At 34.9% G+C, this 20,917-nt stretch overlaps 1 protein-coding gene across 1 annotated transcript in view; it reads left to right on the top strand.

Moving 5' to 3' along the window:
- The first annotated feature begins 646 nt into the window (after positions 1 to 646).
- The window catches only part of LOC129942787 (myb-like protein AA), an 89,920-nt gene continuing 69,649 nt past the window's right edge, over positions 647 to 20,917 (top strand). The window contains exon 1 of the mRNA XM_056051856.1: positions 647 to 2,111. Coding sequence (XP_055907831.1) covers positions 991 to 2,111 — 1,121 coding nt within the window. The 5' untranslated portion in view covers positions 647 to 990. The remainder of the gene's footprint in view (positions 2,112 to 20,917) is intronic.

Genomic DNA, 20,917 nt, shown 5'->3' with positions numbered 1-20,917 from the left:
ATAAAATCACAAAATCAAAAAGTAGAGTTAAAAATTGTCATGAATCATTCATTCATATAATTTTAGTCTGTTTAACATTGTTTGGGTAAATATAACACTTTTTGCAAATCGAGGCCATTCGGTTTTATGAAAATATAAACAATTATATTAAAAATTTAAAAGTATCTAAATCATGATAAGATTATTTTAAATCGAACCCAGAACACACAAGAAATTACCGGCAGAATGCCACAGTTAATTATTAACGCATAACTTAATCTTTATTTAAAGATTTAAAAACATTTGAGAACAAAAAAAAATACAAATATGTATATCAACACCGTTATAATTCCTACTAGCACGAGTTTAAATCCAAATGTAGACCATCACTATACCCAAGAAAAACCATGTAGATACTATATCTATACCTACCTATGAATTGAACTTACCAACTTAAAAAGGCTCTAATTGATGAGGCACGAATTCAAACAGAAATTCAAGATCCACGAGCCCATATACCAACAAAAGTGATCCATGACGATGATGGCGGTACTCATGATTACGATGATGGCCAAGTTCATGCAATAAGTTCTTAGAGTAATTTTCAATGACAAGAAAGAACGAATCAGTCGTTGATTGTATCTCACATTGATAAAATACTATTTATTCCCAAAATAATAAATTGACTCTTAAATTTACGACTACAACAAAAAATCTACCCTCTTTTCAATAAAAAATCTGTGCCTTTGTTTTTTTTTTAAGTGTGTGTACGTCTTAACTTGTATACCTTTAAAAAATCGGAAAGGGAAATCAAATGATAAAACCTTTTAAATTAAAATCGAAATAAAACAATGAAGTCTATGAAATAGAAAGATACCAATTTAATTCTCGTGTGTTCTGTTCTTCTTATACAATACCTAGAAAACCAATTCTTCAAAAGCAGATTAAGTTAAATAAGTTTTAAGAAAAGGACTTTCATTTTTTGTGTGCTTTCGTTTTGTTTGTCTAAAGATGACCCACAAAAAGATTTATCATCATCATTCTTATTCGGGGAAAGCTTTCATCCTGTTGTTGTTGATGCTCCTTCAGCTACACACGATAACAATGCTTAAAGTTGTTGTTGTCAACTCATCATCCGAATTTGAAGATGCCAAATCTGAATCGTTATCGACGATAAGTGGTAGTAGTTGGAGTAGCAGCAGTGATGGAGGAAGAAGCTCCTCCAGTGAGGGAGAATTCTTGTCAAAGGAAATAGCGGCTCCCTTGTTGACATTTACGTTAAGAACCGGGAACAACAATGGTTCATTGGAGCAATCGAATCATCCGGACGACGACGATGACGACGACAACTACAACGACGAGGAGGATAACAATGCTGGCATTTACAAAGCAAAAGTGGGAACAGACGAAAGACGGGAAGATGAACTCCATGAATTCTATTCGAATAAGGATAATGAGGGCGATAACAATGACAGTAATGTTTCATCTGAGTCCGATTCCGATACTGGTTATGGTTATGGTAAAGGACTTGGTCGTCGATATCGAAGAGATGCTGTAGTTCAAGGAGACGGTTTTGGTAGTCCATCATCAGAATCACCATCACCCTTACCATCGCCGCCGCCAGGAGGAGAAGCAAGCAAAGCTATTTCGACTAATTGGGGTACTTATGAGGAACAAGCACCAGTTGTTGTTCATTCGGGGAGTCGTTCTTCGATTGACGAAAGCGATGCTAACTCTGTTGACGGTGTTGGTCGTATGGCAACAGATGCCGATTCCAATGCCAATGCCTATACCTTTACCCAGAACGATGATCATGACCATTATGACGATGATGATTCATATGCGTATGGTGATGAATATCAATCGAAAGAGAACGAAAATGAATCCAGTGAATATGATGGAGAGAACCCTATAACGTATGATGATGATGATGATTACGAACATGAAGGTGGACATTTTGAGGGAAGACAATTTTATCCTAGTCAAGGAGTAGCTGCTGACGACGACAATGTGCACGTGGAACATGAACCCAGTGGTTATTATCGACAAAAGTATTATGCAACAGCTAGACCTTTAAGTCAGCAACAGCAAGGAAAGGAGCCATCACAACAACAACAACGCCCAGGATATAGGTAAGTTTTGTGAGATGAAAAGATTTTGAATGGTAATAGAATAATAATAATTATGCTTGAAGTTGTTCTCGAAATTATACTCTCGAAACTTTATTCAAGGAGATACCTATATAAGTTCTATTGATGTTATAAAGGTTGTGCTTTTGTTCGGCAATGTAAAGTTTTACCATTATGGATACTCTAAGTGGATTATATTATTTTTGAACCACTATCTAGATTATTTGAAGATAATTATTTATCTTTTATTACTGAACAATTCTTTAGTTATTTTGTTATGTCTAAACTAGCGTCCCGTCTCGGCTTTGCATGGGTAGACATAAATAGATACAGATATTTAAGTTATATGTAAGCATGCTAATTAAAACGACCAAGAATTACTTAATTTGAAACAAATTGTATACTTATCTAAAAGCCTCCCTGAACACTACGTTGGCTGTGGTATTTGTAGGTGGCAACAAAACGTATTGATTTTCAGGACATCCTACTCGAGAAAGTGCCACATTCAATTGCCCGTGGGAAAAGCACTCTTTCCTCAAGTCGATACCAACTTTGGAAAAACTTTGTCTCTTGGACAAACATTATTTGATCCGCCGGTACATAAGTACATCTGAAGCAGTGTGCAGGATATTAGAATTGTACTTATTTATTACTACCCGTGCGAAGCCGGGACGGGCCGCTAGTACTAAATATAGCCTATGTTACTCAGTGATAATGTAGCTTTCTAATGAGAAAAAATATTAAATTCGGTCCAGTTTTTGTGTTTATTCGTTACATATAAAAATACACATCTTCCCTCTTTTTTAATATTTAGTGTAGATGAACATAAATTAACTAGATTTTAAAAGTTAGCCTTTTTATCGAAAAAAAAAATGTTAAGTCGATACAAAAATTATATTTACAGTACCAAAGGTGAGTTTTAGGAATGATAGCAGCTGAAACAAATCCTTAACATTTTGTTGAAATTAAACTAGTTAGTTAGTTAGTTGTAATGACTTTTTATTTCAAATAATTAGTTTACAACGCCTTGGTTATCTTAGTCTATTTGGTGTGGCTCAAAGCCGTCTAGGTCAGGTTGACAATAAATAAATAAATATCGTAAGTTAATTTACAAACAAAAATTAAAACAAATTAAAAATTAAAAATCTCCCTCTAAAATGCGTTTTCTGTATCGAAGTGCAGCTACTGTTTAGTTGTATAAAACATCCCATCCTTTTTCGCCGTTTAAGATGCTTATTGTCTCTCCTTCTTCAAGGGTTTTTTTTTTACGAAATACCATAACACGAAGTTCTTTTAAAATTGGACAAGCTGCAAGAAAATGGAAAACTTCCTCCCTGGTGTTCATGTTGCAAAGTTCGCAAATAATTGGTAGATCCGTTCGGTGGGGTAAAAAGTTTAAACTTATTATTTCACCTCTTATTTTGAAGATATTACTGATTTTATCAATAGAGTAGCAATCAAGAAAGTATGTATTTTCACTAAGATAATGGTTTAATTTGCTATAGTAATTCCTATACAGTGAAGCTCCAGCATCTTCAGTGTATCTATCGTATAATATTCTACCGAATTTACCTAACAACAAGATAGGAAGGTTGTTCATTTGTCTGGATATCTAACTCTACTCCACACTCTGATGCAATTTCTATCCACACATTGCAAATACTTCCACCCGTTTGAATAATATTTCTCATTACTATGTTTGGTATTCTAGTTTCTTCCATCTCTAAAACTTTGATAACATATTTAAAGTGCAATTCTAGTGTATACAAAAACAAAGGGGGAGTACCAGTTTCAATATACAACATATAATTTGGACGGCCTAGTCACTGATAAAGCTTCGGTTCCCATCGATCACCGAGATCAAGCATCAGTGAGCGTGGTTAGTAGAAAGATGGGGGACCGTCTCGAAACCTACCGCGTGCTGTTGTCATGTGTTCTTTCTTTCTGTTGTTCTTTCTCTTCTGTCCTTCTGTCTTGTATTAATGTCTTGTCTTGTTATCACCTTACATAGCCTAGTTGCTCAAGGTGCTGTGTTCTCTACTCTGTAAATTTATGTGCAGAGTAGTGTGAAATGTAATGTAATGGAGTGTTTTTCGGCAAACGGAACTTACTTACTTACTTACTTAAGGTGGCGCTACAGTCCTGTGTGAACTAGGGCCTCACCCAACAAACTTCTCCATCTAGCTCGGTCCCTAGCTAGATGTCTCCAGTTTCGCGCTCCAAGTTGGGTGAGGTCACCTTCCACTTGTGCGCGCCACCTGATTCGCGGTCTTCCTCTACTGCGCTGTCCTGTGGGTGCGGATTCGAAGACTTTCCGGGCCGGAGCATTGGTTTCCATGCGCTCTACGTGACCCAGCCATCTTAGTCGTTGGACTTTTACTCTTCTGGCTAAGTCTACGTCGCTGTACAGCCCGTACAGTTCGTCGTTCCATCTTCTCCTCCACTCCCCTTCGATGCATACGGGACCGTAGATCACACGAAGAACTTTTCTCTCGAAGCGACCCAAGGTGCTTTCATCCGCTTTTGTCATGTTCCATGCTTCTGCACCGTATAGCAGGACGGGGATGATAAGGGTCTTATATAGCAACACTTTGGTCCCTCGAGAGAGGACTTTACCACTTTGCTTTCTTAGTCCAAAGAAACAGCGGTTAGCAAGAGTTATTCTACGTTTGATCTCAGCGCTGGTGTTGTTTTCTGCGTTTACAGCGGAGCCTAGGTAGACAAAGTCCTTGACTACCTCAAAGTTACGTCTGTCGTTTGTGACGTTTTGACGTTTTGAATACTCACAAAAGCCCCATTGACATCACGCTGAGTTCTTCCAATTATGTCAACGTCATCAGCATATGCCAGTAATTGGACAGACTTTTGAAAGATAGTGCCTCTAGTGTTGACCCCAAATCGATGAAATTGCTCGTTTAGCATCTGATAGTTTTTCATCGAGATGTATATTTACATTTAAGTTCGCCGATATCATCATATCAAGATATTTGTATTTGCGTACTATCTCCACATCTTCTCCATTGAACTTCCACTTTTCCAAGCAAGAATATCGACCGCCACCGTCTCTGAACACCATAATTTTGGATTTCTCCAGGTTAACTGTTAAATTCCAAGTTTTACAAAATATGGATTTCTCCAGGTTAACTGTTAAATTCCAAGTTTTACAAAATATGTTGAGTCTGTTAATCATTCGCTGAAGCCCATCCACTGAATCAGACAGAAATACGATGTCGTCCGCATACATTAAAGCTGGCTGGAATTTTTACCCTGTTGAAGTTTATACCACCTTTAAGAGAATCCGTTACATCATTAAGATACAATATAAAGAGTAGGGCACTTAGTATACACCCCTGTTTAACGCCCATTTAAGTTTCAAATTCTTCAGATGTAAGAACTCCATCCCACACAAAAGCCACATTATTTTCGTACAATGATCTCAAAATGCGAATAAATTTGGTTGATACTCCCATTATAAAGAGTTTATAAAATAGTGCTTCTCGCGATATTGTGTCAAATGCTGCACGAAAGTCCACAAAAAATCATCAGCTATGTTGGTAAGTGCAAATATTTAGTCAATTGTGGAATAACCCTTTCTAAACCCAGCTTGGAATTGTGTTATAATTTTCTTTTCTTGCACCCATTGACTAAGTGTTTTGTATAATAACGCAGCAAACAATTTGGCTGAAGTGTTTAAAAAAGAAATTCCTCTGTAGTTTGCTGGATCTTTGTAATCACCTTTTTTGTGAATCGGAAAAATAATGGATTTTTTAAAACTTTCGGGAACTTCAGCTGTTTCGAAGATTCGGTTGAACTACACGGTTAGTAATTTCATAAACTCGTTTCTTGAATTTTTATAAAATTCAAATGGGATTCGGTCATTTCCCGGGGCTTTATTTAGCTTTGAGTTGTTTATGGCTTCCTGAACATCTTGAAGAGTAAAAAGTGCATCCAAATTTTCATCTAGAAACATAAGGGCCGCATATTCAAATAAAGGAGACAATAATGGGGCATTAAGAAGGCTGTTAAAGTGGGTTCTCAGCAGAGGAGCATTTAACGACAGCGAAATAGTGTTAGTGCGTCCATTTATATATTTTACCGCTTTCCAAAACTCAGCTGAAGATCTCGTATTGTTTATCACAGTTATATTTTGTTGTTCATATGCTGCCTTTTTATCATAACAAATTCGTTTAAAATCCTTGTTATAGAGCACTTTGAAAATATTGGAATTATAATTATTTGATCTAAAAAGTTTTAAGAATTTAAAAGATTTATTTCTGGCTTTCAAGTATTCTGCATCAAACCATTTTTGTTTAAATAAAATGTCGCCACTTGGTAATTTACTAGGCGGGATAGCTTTCTTTATGATTTCCGTTAAGGTTTCAGTATCAACTGGGCTATTAAGCATTTTCAGATTTTCAAGATTTGCATTAAGGTTGTGCTGATAGCTTTCGCGAATTCCTTCCTTCCAAACAAATTTCGGTAAAAGTCCTAAACGCCTTATGTTCTCCTGGTTTACACTTGCAGTACAAGAAAATGTGATTTCCAATGGCATATGATCAGAAAAAATCTCCGCTCCAACTTTAAAGTCTTCCAACAGATGATTCATTTTCCAGCTATTAAGCAATAATCAATAACCGAACAAGATGATCCTCGAATAAATATAAGTTCTCCCTCTAAATCTCCTGCACAGCTCCCATTCAAAACACGGCAGTCATACGCATCAGAAAGTTGTATTATTTTTGAGTCTTTACTGTCGCAAACTGAGTCCTTAGATTTACGATTTTTGTTCATATAAGCACCATCATAGCCAGTCAACAAATTATCTTGTGAGCTCCCTATTCGACCATTAAAATCACCAACAAGCATTATATCATTTGTTTCTAAAAATTGAAGTGAGTCACATAATCTGTCATAGTCACGTTGCCAATGGTTGCAGTTTAAATAGATAGGTATTAATACGACGTCATGATTGCTTGTTTTTATATCCAAAGTATGAAATTCACCCCTTTTGTTAAAATTAACACAAATACCATCAAGATTTTCACGGTATCTAAATAAAGTTCCTCCACTTCCTCTGCCAAATAGTGATGTTTTTACTGCAGGTACTCAGACAAGCACATAATTTAAAAATATTTTCTTAAATCTATTTTCATCATTTTTTAAAAGATGAGTTTCAAAAAGAACAAATATATCAAATTTCTTAACATAATTAAAAAAATTTACAAAGTTTAATTTGTTTTAAACCTGATACGTTATAGCTTAATATTTGTATTTACTAATTTACTAAAATATTTTCGATTTCATTTTGGTTGACTGGTCCGCATCATGCAACGTGTGCACATGCATTAGAGCTTGTGGGCATAGCTGAAAGTTGTTGATCTCTTGGCAGCATTTATTTTCATTATTTGTAAATGTACCTCCATTCATAAATAAATTATAATTGATTGGTATGTCTCCAAAAATTAATTTAATAACTTCAACCCCATTTTTTTCACCACATCTCAGCCCTTGCACAGTGTTCCAAGTAAATGTTTTTCCCGCAATAAGAAGCTTATCATCTCTTAAGGCAACTTTAATTGCTGGATCTTTGAGACGCAGCTCCTTCATGATCGGAATCATTTTTGCTCGTCGTTGTCGAATGTTGAGGGGCAAATCTTTGTTTTATATTAGTCCCCTTGAGCTTACAAGCATTCCTCAATACGCCCCACATTGACTCCCTGGATTTCATTTTAACAATGAATGATGCACTGTTTGGGTTTCGACTGCGTACTCCGTAGGTTGAATCAATCACTTGGTCCGGAGCGACATCAAGTAATCCAGCGCAGATGGATTTTGCTTTTTCACCCATGTTGGTTTGGCTTTCAACAGGAAGGTTGATTATCAGATTGGCCTCCGTATATTTTTGCACAACTTTTTCAAGCTGGTCCTCAAGTTGATTGTTTCGTTGTTCCAGGTAAGTAACTTTTTGGCAGATTTCATCATGACGCCGATTTAGTTCTGCAATCTGATTGTACAGCAGCTGTAGGTCTGATTTCGATGCAAGTTATTTTACAAGCTTCTCATTATTTGCAACCAGGATTTCCTGCATTTTTTCGACGCTTATATCAGTAGGTGTTCCCATCGTAGCGAGTTTTGTTTGCGGTTTACTCAAGCTTGGGTGTCGTTTTTCGTTGCCTGGGTGATCTGGAGATGTATCAGATATTCCTCTTTTTACCATTTAGAGGTTAACTTTTCAAGTGATCTTTTTCTTGACTAAATAGTGGCTTATGATAAAGAACTTACTCAGTAATTTATTTTCGTTTGTAAGGGTATTTTTTAATTTGTTTCTTCAAAGGTTTTTTATTCAAAATTTACTCTTTTTCACACTTTTTTCATTTATTTTTTGGGAGATCAAATTGTATGTGTCCACTTTGACAGATGACGTATTGCCAACCTCATGATCCGAGACGTCTATGAGAGATAATGGGTGATGAAATTAAACTATAGAAAATATCACCGAGACATTTGCTTCTTTGAACAAAGCCGCGAGCTCTCATGTCTGTCATTGTTGGTTGTATCGTTATTCTTATAAACAATACTCTAGCGAAATAGCCAGTTGCATACCTCCCCTTAAACAATTCAACCGTAATGACCGTTCTGCTAGGAATGTCCATCAGTTTACCCTTAAGCCGAATTTTGGACGTACTGTTAAGTACCGAGATTCTTTCTTTAGCCGCACTACGCGAATGTGGAATGCTTTACCTGACTCAATATGTCCCACTCATTACAATGTGCAGACATTCAAAACCAATGTGCATCAATTTCTCCTTTCTAATCCTATCCTCCTTTCCTAATTGTTTGCACAGTGTTTAATCATTATAAGGGTATTCATAACCCCTTTAGTGCGCTTACAATATATAAAAAAAAAAACAAAATTATTGATAAGATTCGCTTTTGTTTTAAAAAAGTTGAAACTAAGATTGGGATATGTGAGCCACATGTTGAAATTCCTAACCTAATTGTTTTCCCTTTTAGTAAATTAAGGTTCTATGGAAAGTGGATTATACTAGTCAAGAAGATTTTTTTTTGTAACTGAAAGTTAAGTAATGGATTTTCGAAGAGTTTTGGTGTTCTTAGTCTGTTTCTGGCCTTAAAATCATTCCATAACCTTAGGGATTTGCAGTATCTTATTTTAAAATAAGTATTTCGTAATAAATACTGCAACAAACTTCGTAAAACTGTAAAATAAAAGTACTTTTCAAGAATTGCAAAGAATTACAAAAATTTATGGATTTTTCTACATTCTGAAAAATTTTTAAGGAGCTAAACGAAAATAATTTTAAAAATAGGCAAAAGGTTAATGTGCCAATAAACTGGATCATTATTTTTAAAAGCTTTTAAATTCTACACTCACAAAAACCTATTGACGGTAAACATGTTAGGTGACGTTATAAGCTCGGATGAGATACATATGGTTTTGAATAAAGTCAAGGGCTATAAGTTACCAGGTTATGATTAAATTCTTCAAATAATATGCTCCCAAAATTTTTCTCGAAAATCTAGCTAAGTCACATTCTTTAATTCTAAATACAGCTGAAAATACGGGAAAGTTTAAAAAAATCAATAGTTTTTCGAGTACACCCAAAAATGTATGTTAATAATGTTGAAGACGTATTTATTTGTGCAGGATTCTCAAGGTTATATGCTATGATTGTCAATTTTTGACAGCATAGATCGGGGAGCAGTGTTAAATTGTGTAATGAAAAAAGTTTCAATTGTATGGAGAATTCTGTAAAAGAATACTTATTCGGTTTCAGAATATTACATAACCTTAAGTGCAGTAAGGTTCTGATTCTTTCCAAACGGAATTATTGTTGCTGGACTTCAAATTAGAAATTTTTAGTATATGCCGATGATCTTCTTTTATTCTAAGACTTGCCAGAGAGCGTTTGATGTTTGATGATAAATACGTTAAAGTCCAAGGTCATGATCAGGTCAGTTCAGGTAGAAGTAAGCACGAAATAAACGAAACATGGGAAATCATACAAGTTGTGCAAAAATATATAGCTACCTTGAAATTATAGTTGCACCCAAACTTAACCAAGAAAAAGTACTCCTAGGTGGAACTTAACCAAACGATGGCTGCTATGGACTCTACCTGGAAACCGCTGTTTAAGACCAAGAATGATATTCACAGCGTTTATAACCTATATAAATGTACCTTGAGTTATCTTAAACTCCTAGTTACCTGGTTCTGATTGAAACAGGTGTTAGCTAAAATATCTTTTCGCTTTAAGAATTCACTTTGAATATAATAATTTTAAAAGCACTTGTATACAATGACAACCGCCTTCTCAAAATATTAACGATACACACAAGTAAAGCTGGTTTCAAAAGTGGGAGGATATTTTTATGCTGTGGGGAGTCTCATTGCAGTTTTTGGATACCTTAAATATATTTTTGAAGCATAAACCTATTAACATCTTGAGTAAATGCATGTCAGGTATAGAGGAAGTAAAGAATTAATCACGTTGATCCTTCTTCCAAAGCTTGAGTATCTACATTTAAATCAAAGTAAACTATTTCAAGGGTAAATTGAAATATTCAACTTTTTCCGTGTTTTTTGACTGATTTATAGATGTTTCTACCCTTTGTTGTGTTGCACTTTTTTAGTTTATTTTAAAGTTAAAAATAAGTTGTTGTATTATTAACTTGCCATAGGAAGTTATTGTAATGGGTCCGATTTGTCAAATTTTGAAATTTCTCGACGTTTCAAGGTCCCTAGAGTCGAAATAAAAGATTTTTAGAAAGATGGCTGTGCGTGCGTGTGTACGTACATTCGTACATCCGTACGTCCGTACGTTCGCTACGTTTTTTTCGTCATCCATAGCTCAGAACCAGAAGAGATATCGATTTCAAATAAATGTTGTTATATAAATAATAAGGCAGAAAAATGCAGAAAGGGCTCTCAAGAAAATTGCGTGGGTGGTTTTTTTTTTACCATAGCAGTTTGAAAAAAAGGTGAAAATTTTGGTTAACCTTAAATATCTTACGAACCAAAAACGCTAGAGACTTGAATTAAATTTTATATAATATATTGTAACGTGATACCAAACAGCTACATTTTTTGAAAAAAATCAATATAACGGTTTTTTTTATAAATCAATAAAACTGAAAAAAAAAATTTGTCACCTCCAAAATTGTACGACTGAAATATGATTTCATCTCTAAAACAATTTTGTGCAACGAAGGATAATGTTTTTGACATCTGATAAAATGTTGAGAAAAATCTAATTGACAGTTTTTTTTATAAAAAATAAAAATCTAAAAAACACATTACTCAAAGTTGGTAAAAATTGAATATCTATTCAAATATCTTTTCAAAAACTTGAAATTAAGGCTTTAAGCTTATTTATCTTATAAGAAATATTGTTACTATTCTGAAAAATGTTGAGAAATATCGAATTGACAATTTTTTTTACAAAAAATAAAAACCTAAAAAATTGATTTTTGACTAAAATATCTTTTCAAAAATTTGAGATAATAGCTTCTTATTAAATTTTCACTTATAAGAAATATTGTTTTCAACAGTAGGACAAAGTTTGAAAAAAAAATCGAATAAACAGTTTTCTTACAAAAAATTAAAAACCGAAAAAAAATTAACACAAGTTGGTAAAAATTGATTTCAGACTCAAATTATCTTTTCAAAAATTAAAAATATTGGCTTCAAACTTATTTTATTTCACAGAAAATATTGTTTTCAATATTCAGTAATTTTTATATAAAAATCCAACAGTCCGTTTTTTCATAAAAAATAAAATCTACAAAAAATAGTACGCAAAATTTTTAAAAATTGATAGGAGTGCATATAGACAATCTTTTAAGCAAAAAAAATCGACAGACGGGATGGGATGTTATCAGTGTGGGTCGCATCCCAGCCTCTTTTTTTAATTTTTGCATATGACAACAAGCTTTTTTGTAATTTGTAATAAATTTCAATATATATTTCTATTAATAATAGTTACAATTTGAATTGTAATCGGTCTTATGACGTGATTAAGTTTTGTTTACCATTGAACGGCTCGTGCAACAATTGATTTGGTAACCGAATAGTTTAATGGTGCGAACCCGTCAATTGGCCCCAAGATCTTGTGATTTAACGTCGCTTGACTATTTTCTGTGAGAATATGTGAACTCACAAGTCAACACCTAAATCTAAAACGTTTGACCGCTTAGTGGCCAACATTCAATCACAACTGTTGGTTGGAAAAGGTAATTGAAAATTGAACCTCCATAAGAAATACATATGTCAATTTAAGGAAATCATCTTTGCTATATTTTATTTCAAAGTTCTATTCCTCTTATCTTATCTTATTTTATCATGTATAAACATATATGTATAAACATTACCCAAAGCTTGTACACACTGTAGACTTTCGAGGATATCCATTTTTCTTTCTTAGAGCTTTTCCTTCTATTTCCTTGGATTGTAGCGTTCATAGGCTTTTGAAATTGTCTATTGTTTTCTATAAAGCACCTTAACAATCTCCCAAGGTACTGAAAATTAGAATAGTATTTTCTCAGCAAAACACACAATGTATAAAAAAAGAAGTTATAGATAATTGGCTCAAATATCTTGACAAAAAATAATTTTACCTCATACAAAATATTATTTTGAACAGTTATTATTAAAAAAAAAAAAACAAATGTCTCTATTTTGTTTCCTATAAAAATAAGAATCTTTAACAAATTTTAGGAAAAATCGATAAAAACTGATGTTCGATTCTAATAGGCTTCAAGATTATTTCATTCTATTAAAAGTTTTGTTGTTAACTTAAGATAATGTTCTTCGAAATCGGTATATTTCTTTACATGAAATAAAAACTTTAAACAAAAATGGTTTTCTACTAAAATTTTTGGGAAAAAACAGGTATTGAAAACAAATTTCTTTAATCATAGGCAAAAAATTGTTGCTAACTTTAATTTTTTATAAAAGAAAAATTCAACTGGCAGTTTTTTTTTGCAAAACACGAACACCTACAAAAAACAACATAAAATTTATACGAAATAGTTACCGTCTCAAGTATTGTTATTAATATTGTGTTTAAGTCTTAGAAAAATCATAAACCGATCACTATTGGGAAGTTGTGCCAGTGTGCGTCGCACTCCGGCTATTTTTACTACTTCACGCTGTCTTCGGTGGCCAGAACATCTTTAAAAGATCATTGTTTGTTCTACATAACACATAAATTGAAACTAAGTATTCAATACTTTCCCTAGTTGTGTAAGCGCAAAGTGACCCGCTATATTAAACGTAGTTATCAGTCAAAATTTCGACCAAGACGCAACTATTAATGTCAAAATAACACAGAATTTTAAAAGAAACTACTTTGTGGCTCACTCTGCGCTGCAAATGCTGTCATTTACTGTGCTGTAAATTTGAATACCAAATCATTTGTTAACCAAATTTCTATGTGTAAATACAATGAGGTTTGAAAATACAAAAAAAAAACAACAATAAATTTTGTTTTATAGATAATTAAATACATAAACAAATTTTGTTCTTGCATTCTTGTTTGAGATTTGATGTGTTTATTGAGTTATTGTTCTTTTTGATTCTCATATTTTTGACCATATGTATTTATAATTCCCTTTTTTATTTTTTAACAAACATTTCTTCTACCTGTTAAAAGTCCTAGAAAAAGTTAAGGATTTAAATTCAATAGACGGTATTTACCCTCAGTTCTCAATTACTTTTCACCCACACAATAGACATAGTCGACAGTCGTCGTCGCCGCCATACTTCGTCGTTCATCGCGTTCTTATCGCTTGACTGCTTAGCTTAATGAGGTAAAATTATAATCATCACTTCCTCTTATCCATTCTAAATCCGTATTATTTTCTTTTTTATTTTGGATTTAATATACAAAGTAGATAGACATTCATAGACATACAGATACAGAGGATAAGAAGCTGTTATGAATTCCATTCACTAAATGTTACTATAACATCTCTTAACTTTTGAATAGATGCTTCAATGAACTGACTGACGAGACGAGATGAGCGACGAGGACGGCGAGGCGTAGACGATGAATAAAGTGCCAAACCGCTCCTTATAAATGCCATTTGAGAGCCACTAATCCTTCTTAGCATGAAAACATGAGGATTTATTAGCCTCAATTTATGACTTAAGTGCGTTTTGTGTCTAGCTGGCTTTCGTTCTCATCCTCGTCCTTGTCGTTGCCGTACAGTGAATGTTTGAAGTGTGATGAGGAGTGTGAAAAACCGTAAATATATTCAGAGTTAATGAGTGGATCTGAATATATATGGTATGTATATTTTATGCAAAGTATATGAGTACAAAAACTATACCTACGTTTTATATTAACTCAACGTACATATATAGAAAGTGTAAAAGGGATATATAGAACAAAATAGATATAGGTCCTTATAGTTAGTTTCCCGTTTGCCGTTTTGGTATGTGATGGTTTTGTATGTGCGGTGCGATGGAATTCATTAATCCTTTTGAACTCGTTGATAATTATTATGGCTCATGATGATAAGCTATAGGTCCTGACGAATATACATTATACACGGTGTGATGTTTGACAGAAAGCTAAATGAGATTTACTGATGTATGGCATGGATGGTGATGGTGATGCTGGTGGTGATGTCGACGTATAAGCTTCTTATCTCGTTGAGTTCATATATTTACAGACCTATAGGCTCAGAGTTTTCTGTCTAGGTGTAGATTTTAAAGGGCGCTTTCATAATAATTGACATTTTTTGTTGTGGCTTGTTTTTTTTTATGATTTGTTATAGTTTAAGAAATAAGAACAAATTTTAAAAGTTTAACAGAAAGTTGAATAGTAAGAGGTATTCGATTATTATTAAATCGATTTTTAGCCTCATACTTACATCTATGATATTTTGCTTATTTTTCACTGACAACTTAATACGGAAGCAAATAAAAAACTCATAGAAGGTAATAATTCTGTTGAAAATGGCAGCTGAGATAAATTATCAATGCTGGCTACATAAATGATCTCCCATTTGCTTTTATATTGTTTGATAGCAAAATGTGCTTCCACTGCACTGTACTCCCCATGTTATCAACCAGAAACTATAAACCACATTTTTTCAAAATAAGTTGCTCTCGAACTTCATTTTTGCAGAAAAACAAGCCACGCAATATTTCTGGCAGTATGAGCTGTACGAGCATGTACCAGTGTTGTCACATCTCCTACATAACCGACTTACTTAAATTTTTACACGATTTTCCCGATTGTAAACACATTTAGAGGAATAAATTGATCGAAAAAATCACGAAGTGCACGATGAGAATTTTGATTTAAAAGCAAATTTTCATAATTAGCTGGAAAAACCTCAAAGCATTGCTCTATTTTTCAAATTGAATTAGTCACAAGGCTGAAGGCTGAATTATGAATACCTTTATTAACACACTGTAACAAATGTTAAATATTGAACCTGCTAAAGCTTTCCACATTCATGTTGTGTGGCTTGAAATGTAATCTCTTTAGTTGACTCTGCATTTAAAATTGGGCTCAAAGGGTAAGTGATAAATCATCATCAGAGGTACATATCTTTCATCAGCAGCCGGAGTAGACAACTTAAGCATTTAGCAGTATGTTATCTGCAGAGGAAATGGTTTGACACATACATAGACACGAAAGTGCACCCAACGAAAAGGGCAGGTCACTCTTTTGTTTCTGTATTTTACACTAAGTTTTAAAAGCATTAAAGTCTATTAAGTTTTTAATTCCCCATTGAACACTGTTGTCAGGATCAGAATTCAAACAGCTTATCATAGCCATTGGTAGTCCATATCCTAATGAAAAGAATGTGAAAATCTAAGGGTTCTAAATGAAGTTTTCAAATATAAGGAAGAATGTCGGAGATAAAACAGAGCCCTGTGGCAACCTAGTGATTATTTTGAGGATATCAAATTTTAAACTGCCCGATACTGAGTTCGTTTAAATTTCTTTAAAAAAAGTCGTAGGTCCAAGATCCATTTATTAATGCTTTTTATGTTTCAAACCGCCAAAGAAATGTTTAACTTCCCATATGATAAATATATCATTGTAATCGGTCCAATTTTTCGGATTGAAAATTTGGACATTTCTTGACTTTCCAAGGTCTTTAAAATCAAAATCATTTTTTTTTAATATATCTTTGTGTGCGAGTGGCCCTAAATCCAAACGTTTAGGGGCCTTTTTCGACGGCCATATCTCAAGAACTGTCATATATAACGACATCAAATAAATTTTATATTACAAATAATTTCATCAAAAGATGGTGGAAGTTGAATGGGTGTTTATTTACTATTTAAAATTAAGTGAAAAATTAAGTTGACTTCATATATCTCTCGAAGCAGTATTTCTAGCGACTTCAGTTAAATTTTATATTTTGAAGTGATACAGAGTTACATCAAAAAATATTTGACAATTACAATTAATGTATGCATTATAATTTTATTCGTTAAAGAATTACGTTTTTTAAATCTGGTAAAATTTGTAGAAATGTAGAAGGAACAAGGTTTTTTTTTACAGAAATTAAGAACATAAACCACACACAAATATCTTGGCAAAAATTAAATTTATTGGCTTTGGAATAATTGTATCTTAAAAAATATTATTTTTAACTTTTCTAAAAACTTAAAAATCAAATAGTCTTTTTTTATATTATTCACATCTGCTATTGTTGAAAGTGTTGAACGCTCTGAGCTTAAAAACTAGATCAAACTTGGAAGTAACCATGTCTTAATTTACTAACAATTTACTGTAACTGATTTAAATACTTAACATCTACTAAAACTAGGTGGATAAGAAATTGTATTCATTTTACTGAAATGCAAAATTCTTGATGTTTTTATTAAAGAAGGCATTTTAGCTTTCAGAAATAATTTGGGGAACTAAAAACTACTAGGAATAGACAAGTCGAGCAAACATTTTTGGAATGTAGATAAAGTAATAAAAATAAAAAATGTTCCCGCACTGAAGATAAACAATCAAATTTTAATTTAGGAGACTGAAAAGGCAAATGCTATGTCTAAAAAATGTCGTTCCTTCGTTTCTTAGTTTTTGGTTTTCGGCTTTCTTGTAGCACTGTTCATCAAGTCCATCGTATTATAAACCTTATCAAGAGATATGTTTGTATTGATAGAAATGCAAAAATGATATTGCTTGACGTAGAAATGGAGGTTAATTTTGTTTGGCATTATGGATTTTTTCATAAGATGTTTACTTTTATTTTCCCCATGTACCTTAAAACTTGTATAAGTCTAAAATAATTCTTTCCACTAATGCAACTGCATAGTGTTGTTGAACAATTTTGTATCTGACATTTTTACTTTAGTCGTATGTGTTCCTCAGGAATTTGTTTTCAGCTCAATTTGTTTCACTGTTTTTACTCGTGACTTTTCTAGACTCAAAAAAGACTCAAAAGATTAACTTAACAATTAAAATACTCTATTATCCTTTTATCAATGAAGTGCCCGTGGCGTGATTGTTAGTGAGTGTGACTGAACGGACAATTCCAAAGTACAAAGAGCGGGACCAAATGTACGCTTATAGAAACGCAACAATTGACGCACTACGTAGGCTATCAATTAACAAGTACTGGGACCGCAAGATCCGGTCAGTCAATTCACGATCCTAGTATGTTCCCCAAAATCAACAAGATATTCAGGAAAAAAAACGATAATGACCTTCCGTGTCTTAAGCTCCAAAGAACTGAAGAGAACAGAGACGTACTCATGACAGCGCAAATAGATCCAGAGGAAGCCATCTTTGTAGATGACTTTTACATAATTGAAGATCCGAAGCAAAAAGTGGAGGCAGTGAGAGCTGCTTTCCAGCAAGTGTACAAGGTGAAAGTTAGCATTCGCCCCAACCACGACGTAGAAAACAGAGCCCTACTTAATCACTTTAACCTTAGAAATGATATGGCACAATGGCGATCTGAGAACCGCGATTTCATGTGGTTCAATGACGATTCCTTGGCAAATGCCATAATCGCCGAGCAAACGCGAGCAAGTCCCTTGTTAGTGACGAAGGTTGAGCTTCAGCTCATCTTCAATTCAATAAAAAATAAAAAGTCAGCAGGTGTCGATGGATATACATCCATTATTAAGACATTTACCGATGGAAGCAATTGACATTTACACCACACTTTTCAACAATGAATAATGCATATTATCCAATGCATTGGAAGACCGCCGTGGTTTATCCTCTCCCGAAAAAGGGAAAGGACAACTCCAACCCGTCAAATCTTCGGTCGATAAGTCTTCTTCCGAGCATCAGCAAAGTTTTCGAAAAAATCATTAATAGGGCTCTGACTAAGTGGGCTGCGGACAACAAAATAATTCCGGATAATCAGTTCGGGTTCAAGGCGGGTCATGACACAATTCATACTGCGTCTAAACTCGTTTCTGATATCCAATGGAATAAATCAAAACAACAATGCACAGGTGCTGTTCTGGTTGATTTGGAAATGGCCTTTGACACCGAATGGTTAGAGAGTCTTTACTTAACACTGAGCACTGAGCAGGCTTGGCATAAGCAAACCAATGTTGTATATACTTTATGATATGCTTAACGGTAGAAAGTTTGTTGTCAAAAGTGGCAATGTAACTTCTAATACAACATTCTCAATTAAAAATGGTCTTCAACAGGGAGAGGTGAATTCGCCGATTCTCTTCAGCATTTACAGCAGCGATCTGATAGGTATTCTTACAAAGGCAATTGCATACGCCGACGATCTAATTGCGTACAGAACGGCCTGAAAAGTTGAGGTTATTAGAACTCTTTTGCAGCGTGATTTCAACAAGATTCAGCGATATTGCGACGACTGGAAACTGAAAATAAATGTCCAGAAGTCGGAGACATTCTGTTCCGGACTCCGTTGGCAGGGCCACGAGGGATACGTGCAAGAATTGGCGCAAGTTGGTCATCGTTGATCTTCACGGGCAGCCATTAGCGAGCAAAAGTGTAGTGAAGTACCTTGGTATCTGTTTATATCAGTATTTATATTTCGACAGACATATAAATGCTGCTCTGACTGACCAGGGCCAGAGGAGCCTTCGCTCTGACGAAACGGCTGTTTTTTAGCAGTCGGCTTGACCCCAGAGTGAAGGTAATTTGGTACATGGCCCTCATACGGCCAATGATCGTTTATGGTTGTACTGTGTGGTTCAACGTTGCCCCTTCCCAGATGGAAAAGTTTCGGGTGTTCAAGCGACGCTGTACCGGCTTGTATCGGACAGCCGAATCTTCTTATGTGCATTACTTTTCCAACCAGGTCCTATACAACGGGACTCGAATCAACAGAATTGACAATTTCGTGATAAAACTTGTTTGAGGTCACATTGCAAGAGCTATGTCTTCGACCAACAATTTAATTTTTGGGGCGTTCTATCCGAACGACGAGTATTTTTAAAGTGCACGCTTGAGCGGCTTCATTTCACCAGAGCATTCCTCTTTTTAGACAAATGCGGTCTGATACAGGATAGATTGGCATTTCCGTTAATCTACCACGTCAGACGAAGAACCGTGGATAGGCGACTCCCATACAATCGGGACGTCATGGCACAGGCCGGAGCAGAGCTCCTTCAGTTCAGTAGGGCTGTGCCAGAACGGGACCGAACTGATAGGGTGAAGCAGGAGAACCAGTTTTGGTGGCTTCAATCGGCACTTGATATTGGGTAGTCGGGATGGGGTTTTAAGCGTTGGCCGGGTGCCTTCTCTAATATTCAGTCTGAGACAAAGAAAATGGGTCTTGACATCAACGAGGACAAAACGAAGTATTTACTGTCGTCAGATAGAGTAGATTCACACCGTAGACTTGGTCAAAACGTGACAATTGACAGGAATAACTTTGAGGTGGTAAACGAATTTATTTAACTGGGCATTGCTGTTAATTCTGCAAATGACATCAGAGAGGAGATCAAACGTAGAATTTCCCTTGCTAATCGCTGTTTCTTTGGCCTAAGCAACAGTTGAGGAATAAGGCCCTATCGCGAAGTACCAAAGAGATACTATACAAAACCTTAATCATCGCATTCTTGCTGTATGGTGCAGAAGCATGGACCCTCCCCAAGGCAGATGAAGGATCTCTTTGAGGAAGGTTCTTCGTACGATCTATGGTCTAATTTGTGTCGACAGACAAAGTAACATGAGCTATACGAGCTATACACCGACTTGCCACTGGTCAAAAAACTGCATGTTCAATGCTTAAGATGGCTAGGGCAAGTTGAACGAATGCACATCGAAATTCTAGCCCGTAAGGGTGTTAGGTAATCAACGCCAAGCCTGAGGGAACAAGAAACAGAGGCAGGCCTCATCTCCGGTGGAGTGATCAAGTTGAGGCCGACGCACTTCAAGTTGGTATTGGATACTGGAGGCAGCAAGCTAGAGATCGAGTAAGCTGGCGAAAGTTATTGCTTGAGGTTCAGGAGCATAATGTGCTGTAGCGCCAACTAAAGGAACGAAAGGATTAATATCTTTATAAATGTTTTAATTTTTTTATTTAAAAAGGGTGTGTTGTTCTTGGGTCTTTTCCAGGATTTGGCGTAGAGTGAAAATTTGGTCGTTGGTAGAATTTCCAGGCCTGAAGCCACAGTGGTAAGTTCCAATTAGTTCGTCAGTAAATGGCTTCAGGCGTTCACAAAATACACTTGACAGAATCTTGTATGCCATGTTTAAAAGGCTAATGCCTCTGTAGTTGGCGCAGAGAAGGCGGTCACCTTTTTCATGGATCGGGCAGATGGTGCTTAAGTTCCACTCGTCGGGCATGCTTTCTTCCGACTAAAT

The sequence above is a fragment of the Eupeodes corollae genome, chromosome 1 (genome assembly GCF_945859685.1).
Source record: "Eupeodes corollae chromosome 1, idEupCoro1.1, whole genome shotgun sequence".
NCBI classification, from domain to species: Eukaryota; Metazoa; Arthropoda; class Insecta; order Diptera; family Syrphidae; genus Eupeodes; species Eupeodes corollae.
This window is presented reverse-complemented; position numbering and strand designations above follow the sequence as displayed.